The 9,951-nt window shown below is 39.6% G+C and overlaps 1 protein-coding gene across 1 annotated transcript; it reads left to right on the top strand.

Annotated features, from left to right (window-relative positions):
- The first annotated feature begins 8,000 nt into the window (after positions 1 to 8,000).
- Positions 8,001 to 9,488, top strand: LOC112667539 (olfactory receptor 52B2). The gene has a single exon (XM_025459292.3). It carries the CDS (start codon positions 8,520 to 8,522, stop codon positions 9,486 to 9,488), a length of 969 nt encoding a protein of 322 aa, XP_025315077.3. The 5' UTR covers positions 8,001 to 8,519.
- The last annotated feature ends 463 nt before the right edge of the window (positions 9,489 to 9,951 follow it).

Below are 9,951 nucleotides of genomic sequence, written 5' to 3'. Positions count from 1 at the left end.
GGCAGAGGGAGAAGCAGGCTCCATGCAGAGAGCCCAATGCGGGACTTGATCCCAGGTCTCCAGGATCACACCCCTGGCTGCAGGCGGCGCTAAACCGCTGCACCACCGGGGCTGCCCGGTTGTTCAAATTCTAAAATACAATGATGAGTTGTCTATTTTTCTATTCAGTTCTTTTTGTTTTTGCTTCATGTGTTTTGAAGCAAAACATATTTAGGATCATCGTATCTTCCTGGTGAATTGATCTTTTATTGCTATGTAATGTGTCTCTTTGTTACTAGTAATTTGCTTTGAAGTCTACTTTATCTGCTATTAATAAAGCTACTTTTTTTTGTGATGTTTGCATGATATGTATTTTCCCATCCTTTTATTTTCAACCTATCTCAGCATGAATTTGAAGTGAATTTTTTGTAAATAGCATGTAGTTGAGTTGTGTGTGTGTGTGTTTAAATTCAGTCTCTGTTTTTCAATTGGTACATTGAGATAATTTACAGTTAAGATAATTGTTAATATGCTATGGCTTAAGTCTGCCATCTAATTATTTGTTTTCTGTTTGTTTCTTCTGTGTCTCTTTCCTCACCTTCCTGTGGGTTACTTTAACATTTTTAGGATTCTTTCTTGATTTATTTATAGGTTTTGAGTGTATGGTTTTGTATAGTTTTCTTTGTGGTGGTTTTATTACAATGTTTATATATGTGACTCATAGTCCAGTGGTATTGTATCAACTTCTTACCACTTTTAGTGAAGTGTGAAAACCATAGTTCCATTTAGATGTCCCTTTGCTCTTGCCACTTTTAAATATCATTATCTTGCATATCAGATGGTATTATAATATTTGTTTTAAACACTGCATGCAAAATGAAAAACTCATGAGAAGAAAAGTTTACCCATATTTCTGTTCCTGTCATTGCTCTTTCTTTTCTTTAATTAAAATTATTTATTTATTATTTTTTTAAAGGTTTTATTTATTTATTTATGATAGAGAGAGAGAGAGAGAGAGAGACACGGGACTTGATCCCGGGACCCCAGGATCGTGCCCTGGGCCAAAGGCAGGCGCCAAACCACTGAGCCACCCAGGGATCCTCTAATTAAAATTTTTTTAAATTTAAATTCAATTAGCCAACATAAAGTACATATTTAGTTTCAGATGTAGTGTACAATGATTTATCAGTTGCATATAACACCCAGTGCTCATCACATCACATGCCCTCCTTAATGCCCATTACCCAGTTCCCCCCCAACCTCCCCTCCAGTAATCCTGTTTTTTTCCTATAGTTAAGAGTTTCTCATGGTTTTTCTTCCTCTCTGATGACTTCTCATTCAGTTTTGCCTCCCTTACCCTATGACCTCTGCACTGTTTCTTATATCCCACATATGAGTGAAATCATATATGATAATTGTCTTCCTTCAATTGACTTATTTCATTCAGTCTAATACCCTTGAGTTCCATCTACATCGATGTAAATGGTAAGTATTCGTCCTTTCTGATGGCTGAGTAATATTCCATTATCTATATCTATATCTATCTATCTATCTATCTATCTATCTATCTATCTATCATCTCTATCTCTATCTATCTCTGTATATCTCACATCTTCTTTATGCATTCATCTGTTGAAGGACATCTCAGCTCCTTCCACAGTTTGGCTATTGAGGACATTGCTCCTATGAACATTGAAGTGCAGGTGTTCCTTCATTTCAATACATCTATATCTTTGGGGTAAATACCCAGTAGGGCAATTGCTGGGTCATAGCATACCTCTATTTTTAACCTCTTGAGGAACCTCCATGCTGTTTTCCAGAGTATGGAATGTATCAGCTTGCATTCCTACCAAGAGTGTGAGAAGATTCCCCTTCCTCCACATCTTCACCAACATTTGTTGTTTCTTGTCTTGTTAATTTTAGCCATTCTAACTGGTGTAAAGTGATATCTTATTGTGGTTTTGATTTGTATTTCCCTGATAACAAGTGATGTTGAGCATTTTTTCATGTGTCTATTGGCCATTTGTATGTCTTCTTTGGAGAAATGTCTGTTCATGTCTTCTGCCCATTTCTTGACTGGATTATTTGTTTTTTTGGGTGTTGGGCTTGATAAGTTCTTTGTAGATCTTGGATACTAGCCCTTTATCTGATATGTCTTTTGGAAATATCTTCTCCCATTCCATAAGTTGACTTTAAGTTTTGTTGATTGTTTCCTTTGTTGTGCAGAAGCTTTTAAGCTTTTTTAAAGTTCATTTTTGCTTTCACTTCCTTTGCTTTTGGAGTCATGTCTTGCAAGAAGTTGCTGTGGCTGAGGTCAAAGAGGTTGCTGCCTGTGTTCTCCTCAAGGATTTTGATGGACTCTGTCTCACATTTAAGTCTTTCATCCACTTTGAGCTTATCTTTGTGTATGGTGTAAGAGAATGGTCCCATTTCATTTTTCTGCACGTGGCTGTCCAATTTTGTCAGCATCATTTATTGAAGAGACTTCTTTTTTCCATTGGTTATTCTTTCCTGCTTGTTGAGGATTAGTTGACCACAGAGTTGAGGGTCCATTTCTGGGTTCTCTAGTTTGTTTTGTTGATCTACGTGTCTGTTTTTGTGCCAGTACCACACTGCCTTGATGCTCACAGCTTTGTAATATAGCTTGAAGTCTGGCATTGTGATGTCTCCAGCTTTGGTTTTCTTTATCAACATTCTTCTGGCTAGTTGGGGTCTTTTCTGGTTCCATACAAATTTTAGGATTATTTGTTCCAGCTCTGTGAAAAATGTCAATGGTATTTTGATAAGGATTGCATTGAATGTGTAGACTGCTCTGGGTAGCATAGATGTTTTAACAATATTTGTTCTTCCAATCCATGAGCATGGAATGTTTTTTCATTTATTTGTGTCCTTCTCAATTTCTTCTATAAGTTAGCCAGTAACTTTTATAAGTTACTTGTGGTAAATGTTTGATGACAGTTCATAGAGCAGTCAGAATCAGGCTGTATCAAGACAGAGTTTATCAATGGAAGCTACTCATGAAAATGCCTCAGATTTTGATCATACTTTTGGTGAAACAGGCAAAGTTAATGGTGAAAGATTAATTCATGAGTTCCAGGGGTTCATTTGTTCAGATATTTCCTAAGTACCTGTGATGTGCCAGACTCTGTAGTTTCTAGAGTACATATCCTTTACCTCTTTGGTTAGGTTTATTCCTAGGTTTCTAATGGTTTTTGGTGCAATTCTAAATGGGATCTTTGTTTCTGATGCTCAAAAAAATCCTTCTTTTTTTTTTAAATCCTTCTTTTGACAAATTCAGACACACATGAAACTCACACATCTCCATATGTAGAATATTTTTACCGAAGAAACTCCCCCTGCTTCCTTCCATCCTGGAGGCAAGCACTCTGATTTATGTCACCACAGATTAATTGTCTGTTGTTGAAGTTCCTACAAATGGAATCATACAGTATGTAGCCTTTTTTTTTTTTTTAATTTTTGTTTATTTATGATAGTCACAGAGAGAGAGAGAGGCAGAGACACAGGCAGAGGGAGAAGCAGGCTCCATGCACCGGGAGCCCGACGTGGGGATTCGATCCCCAGTCTCCAGGATCGCGCCCCGGGCCAAAGGCAGGCGCCAAACCGCTGCGCCACCCGGGGATCCCAGTATGTAGCCTTTGTATCTAACTTCTTTCACTCAACATAATGATCTTGAGTTTAAATTGTGTTGATGCATGTTTTAGTAGTTTTTTCATTTTAATTACTGAACAGGATCCATTGTATAAATATATCACAATTTTTTTTTATCCATCCTTCTGTTGATAGGCATTTGAGTTGTTTCTGTTTTTGGCTACTATGAATAAAGCTGCTGGGGATCCCTGGGTGGCTCAGCGTTGCCCAGGGTGTGATCCTGGAGTCCTGGGATCGAATCCCGTATAGGACTCCCTGCATGGAGCCTGCCTCTCTCTCTGCCTGTGTCTCTACCTCTCTCTCTGTGTCTCTCATGAATAAATAAATAAAATCTTAAAAAAAGAAGAATAAAGCTGCTGTGAACACTTGTGTACAAGGCTTTTGTGGGTTTATGATTTATTTCTCTTGGGTAAATACATGAAAATGGGATTGTTCAGTTGATGTCATTTTCTTTTCTCCTTTTTGGGTTCCTAGCAACTTTTTGCTCCAAAAGTTACATGATGAGTTGGGAAGAAGTACTCTCTTCCCAAAAATTTTAGAGTACTGTAATTAAGTGCTCACACAAAATAAATTTTGCTTTTATTGGATAAATATTTTAATCAATCTTTAATTTACTGTTTCTTTTTTCTTAAACTTACCATAAGTGATTGATCTTCCAAGGTTGCTTCCAGATTATTCCTCTTAGTTCTTTTAATCAGAGTTTCTAGACTGGGTCTGAACACTTTGACATGCTCATCTGAGGATGTTTGTCTTTTTTTCTTATCAGCTACTTGATCTCTCTAAACCTTTATCTTTTTATCTGCCAAATGAATATAATAATAGTCCTTATCTCATTGGATTGCTGTGAGAATTAAATGAGATAATTTATGTTTAGCTCTAACACAGTGACAAGGATGTAATAAGGACAAGGATGTAATAAGGACTCATTAGATGTTAACTGTCATTATGTTATTATTTTATCACTGGGATTTTTGTCACTGCTCTTATGCTATGTCTTCATATATTTTCTGTGCATTTTGTCTGGAGTTACTAATTTTCCCTAGAGTTAGTGTTCCCTGTTGGCATTAGGGGAAGAGTTTTCTTTTCTCCTTTGGTTCATTGGCTCCATGCTTAATGATCCCAGGGGTGACTCTGACACCTGCCTCCAGAAGAAGAAAGCATGTGTCTTCTTAGTCTAAATATAAGCACCCTGAACAGAGCAGGAATAGTGATATCCCCTCGTGCCAACATGATCAATCTCCAGCTTTCTCTTTTCTTCTCATTCCTCTTCTTTCAGAACAAGCAATGCTTTGAGCTTTGCTCTACCACCTTCTCAGTCCTTCAGCTGATACTATGATTTGGTGGTGAGTTTAAGAGCATTGAAGGTGGCAGGGGAGGGGTGGACAGAACTGTGAGTGTGAGCATGTGTGTATTTAGGAGTATCTGTGAAGGCCAGAGACTAGAGCTGAGAGAGAGGAAGTAGAGATGTGGGAATGAGACAAAGGATGAGAGAGGGAATGCAGCATGGCAGAGTACAGGGTGAGGAAGGTGGGCACAGGGGGAGATGTCAGTTGGACCAGGAGGTTGCACTAGTTAGGAAGGGTAATGCAGAATGGGGGAGGAAAAGCACTGGGGAATGTGAAGGAAGAGACTTTTCTTGATTAAAAAAATAATAATAAAAAAATTAAAGTGGCTTCACACCCAATTTGGGCTTGAACTCACAACCCTGAGGTCAGGTCATATGTTCTACCCACTGAGCCAGCCGGACACCCATGGTAAATGTTTGATGGTACTTCACAGAGCAGTCAGCATCAGGCCATATCAAGACAGAATTTATCAATGGAAGCTATTCATGAAAATGCCTCAGATTTTGGTCAATACTTCTGGTGAAACAGACAAAGTTAGTGTTTAAAGATTAATTCACCAGTTCCAGGGTTCATTTGTTCAGATATTTCTTAAGTACTTATGATGTGCCAGACTCTGTGCTTAGTCCTGTGAACTCCCAGTCCCAAAGTGAGGAGGACTCTTGAGGAAACTTTTCTTGGTAATTTGGGTGTCAGGTGTGTATAAGCCAGGAAAGTCCTTCTTATTCTGTTTCCCATCCTGTACTTTGTAGAATAGGTATAGAGATTGAAACAAGAGATTGTGCCTTGGAGCAGTGTTCTCCATATTTTCGCCATCACAACATAAGAATATGGTGGATGATATTTACACATGTTACACCACTATATGTTTACACAGATTTTTTTTTTTTTTTTTTTACAAAATCTTTAAAATGCTCATTTGAAGTGAAACAATGGGTAGGTGGAAATTTTCCTTGAGATGTTTATTAAAAAACACAAGTTACTATGTCAGTGAATTAAGGGTATATCAGTACCTCTGCAGTATAGCTAACACTGGCTTTAGATTATGAAAACATTTTACATTCTGGGTTTAAGTGGAGGTGAGCAGGAGTGAGGTTATTAGAGAGATAAATTTGCTTTTATTCCAATTTATTGAAAAGATAAACATTCACAAGTTTTTGTACCTTATGTATTGAAAGGAATTTCTTGTGACAGATCTCATAACTAATCTTTCCAATATATTGTGGTGCAAACAGAGGCCACCCTTGTAATGTGGAGCCAGGGGCAGGCTGTTTTATCCATTAGGGACATGACTTCAGTGTGTAGAGCCTGTACCTTTTAAAAAACCCAAGAATGGTGAAAAACATTTGAGATCTGAAGCATATGTACAAAGAAAATGGCAAAATAAATTACTATTTGTTTAAATAAATATCTACATAATACAACTAGGCAGAAAAGTAATGGACTCAACTTCTATATAGTTGTCTAACAATTATCCCTAATGAAGTTTGTGAGTGCATTTTAATGTTCTTGTGTCAGGAGAGTCTTCCAAAATTAAGACTGCATGAAGATATAAAAGGCTTTTACATAGCCCCCTAAAGAGAGAAGGGGCATAACCAAAAAATAGAATTGGTTGGGACTCGCAGGAAGAAAGGAAGATACCAGGAGGAAAGGAGACAGCAAAATCTGCTCAGGGGTTACAGGGAAGAAATGGCTTCATTTCTCCTTAGCCTGGACTGAATGCTCACTGATGCTCACTTCTGGGTCTCCTTGGTTCTAGAGCTGAAACTCCAACTCCCATCACTCTGCCCTGCCCCCAGCATTCTATAAGTGATGGAGACAGTCTCTGTTTCTGCTTAGATATATGGGTGTTTTTCAAAGCACTTAAGGGAAACCTGCCAGCTAGTTATGACCCAACCAAACTCTGTCAGTGGTGGACCTGCTTGGTGTACCACCCAGCCCTCGGGTCTTGGTTCTGAGACACTGGGTCTTTCTGAGAGATCTGTTCTGAGGCTGTTTTTCTCTCCTTGGACACTTTTCTCCTTTGACTCTTCTTTATCCTTGGAAAGGAATTTCCTTTGGTCATATTTAGGTGAATAATAAGATTTTAATGTTGTTGAATATTCATTGAAGTGTTTTGCCTTTTGAAAAAATAATGGGATGATAGCCAAAGAGATTTATAGATAATAATAACAAGAATAATAACCTTTGGAACACTTTATCTGAACTAACTCATTTAATCTTACTGATTACCACATGCAGTTCATTGTCACTCACATGTTACAAATGAAAAAACAGGGAGTAAAGTAACTGCCCAAGATCATACAGTTAGTCAGGAAAGAACTGGAATATTAGCCCAGGAAGTCTGGCTCCAGAACTTGGTGTCCTCACCTACTATACCTGCTCCTTCCCATTCAGTATGGCTCCCTGCCCCTTTTCCACCATTATGGATCTTTATTTCTTGCTCATGTAGATATTCTCTGAGGGTTCTGGGAAGTACTTTCTATGAGACTTTGGCTGTGCTTCTTGGTGCCTGTGACTTTCCTCTTTTCTCATCCCTCTTCCTAAATGAGCCAACAACCCTCCTGCTGAGAACCCTTAGCAAGGCTGAGATGGGGCCCTCAGAAGCCATTGAATGAAATGAAAGTCCTTATTCATACACAGCAACCTCCTTTCTGGAAGCTCAATAACAGTCATTCAGGCATTGCTGCCCTTCTTTCCACCCTGCCTGTGCTGTCTCACTGTTGAGGTACATTGTTATAAACATAGGCCACTGCAAAGTGGTATATTTTAAGGAGGTTTTTTTTTCTTTTACTTTAAATATCTTATAATTTTATTATTTTTTGCATATATTTTTATTGGAGTTCGATTTGCCAACATATAGCATTACACCCAGTGCTCATCCCGTCAAGTGCCCCCTCGTGTCCGTCACGCAGTCACTCCAACCCCCTGCCCACCTCCCCTTCCACCACCCCTTGTTCGTTTCCCAGAGTTAGGAGTCTCTCATGTTCTGTCACCCTCACTGATATTTCCCACTCATTTTCTCTCTTTCCCCTTTATTCCCTTTCACTATTTTTTATAATCCCCAAATGAATATAAGAAGGTATTTTAAGGTTAAAATTTGAGTAAGTAGAAGTGGAAGAGAAGGGGAAATCCAAGTAAATAGAGAAGGAGCAAGATCTTGGGGGAGGGAAAAGTATAAAACAATCAAGGGAGCATATGTCATTTGGGTGGAAATGGTGGAATGAGATCAGAAAAGTCTAATGGGGCCAAACTTTGGAAGTAGAGTAGCTAGAGGCAGGGTGAAGCCTCTGTTAGTTCTTGAAGAATGATTGGCACAGAAGCTCTACATGGTAATGAGGCACCATGGGTCAGAAGTCATTCCTACGCCCAACTGAGCATTCTCAGGAGAACTTGCCTGGAGAGTCCCACAGTTTAGAGATCGTATCTTTTATGATCTCTGCATACACTCAGAGGTCTTTTCTGTTTCTGTCACTTTCAGCAGACTCTTCAGCTTCTGAGTCATTATAAAGAACCCTAAATTGCATCATGACTCACACCAACTTTACCATCTTCCACCCTGCAGTTTTTGTCTTACTGGGCATCCCTGGGTGGGAGGCTTACCACATTTGGCTATCAGTACCCCTCTGCCTCATGTATATCACTGCTGTCCTGGGGAACACCATCCTGATAGTGGTCATCATCACAGATCGTAATCTTCATGAGCCCATGTACTTCTTCCTCTCTATGCTGGCCATCACGGACATCCTGCTGTCTACCACTACTGTACCCAAAGCTCTAGCCATCTTTTGGCTCCATGCCCATAATATTGCTTTTGATGCTTGTGTCACCCAAGTTTTCTTTGTCCATGTGATGTTTGTAGGGGAGTCAGCCATCCTATTAGCTATGGCCTTTGACCGCTTTGTGGCCATCTGTGCTCCCTTGCATTATACAACAGTGCTAACATGGCGAGTTGTGGGAAGGATTGCTCTGGCCATTGTCACCCGAAGCTTTTGCATCATCTTCCCAGTGATCTTCTTATTGAAGCGGCTGCCCTTCTGCCGGACCAACATCGTCCCCCATTCCTATTGTGAGCATATTGGAGTGGCCCGGTTGGCCTGTGCTGACATCACCATTAACATCTGGTATGGCTTCTCAGTGCCCATTGTCATGGTCATCTTGGATGTGATCCTCATTGCTGTGTCTTACTCACTGATCCTCCGAGCAGTGTTTCGTTTGCCCTCCCAGGATGCCCGGCACAAGGCCCTCAGCACTTGTGGCTCCCACCTCTGTGTCATCCTCATGTTTTATGTTCCATCCTTCTTTACACTATTGACCCACCGCTTTGGACGTAACATTCCTCGACATGTCCATATCCTGCTGGCCAATCTTTATGTGGTGGTACCACCCATGCTCAACCCCATCGTCTATGGTGTGAAGACTAAGCAGATCCGGGAGGGTGTAGCCCACCGGTTTCTTGACATCAAGACTTGGTGCTGTGCTTCCCCTCTGGGCTAATGGCTCTCCACGAATCTGCACTCCAAGCTTTATCAAGGAAACAAGGCATGGAATATAGAAATTTTTTGGACAGAGAGGGCTTTTTAGTTCTCTTCCTTTTTCTTTTCCTTCTTTGTTGTCATCCTCCTCCAACTTTTCTTTTTTTCCCCTTCTGACTCTACATCTTTGCCTCCTTCTCCTGTTTGTTTGTTTTCTGTATCTTCTTTTCTCATATCCCTCCTCTATAACCCAGAAATAATAACTAAGTATACATGCCTCTGATGTGAATATTGATACCTTCAGTAGACCAGACATACTCCAGAAACACAGAGAACTAAACACACCAGAAAGCAGGTTATAAATACAAGGATGAGAATAATTTTATATTTAACATTTGAAGGGGTTCCAGTTATTTTAAAAAAATCTTTAAATGTACATTGATTTTTTATACAGACTCAAGTAGCTCTCTCCTCACTTTTACAAT

Source organism: Canis lupus, chromosome 21 (assembly GCF_003254725.2).
Source record: "Canis lupus dingo isolate Sandy chromosome 21, ASM325472v2, whole genome shotgun sequence".
Taxonomy (NCBI): domain Eukaryota; kingdom Metazoa; phylum Chordata; class Mammalia; order Carnivora; family Canidae; genus Canis; species Canis lupus.
This window is presented reverse-complemented; position numbering and strand designations above follow the sequence as displayed.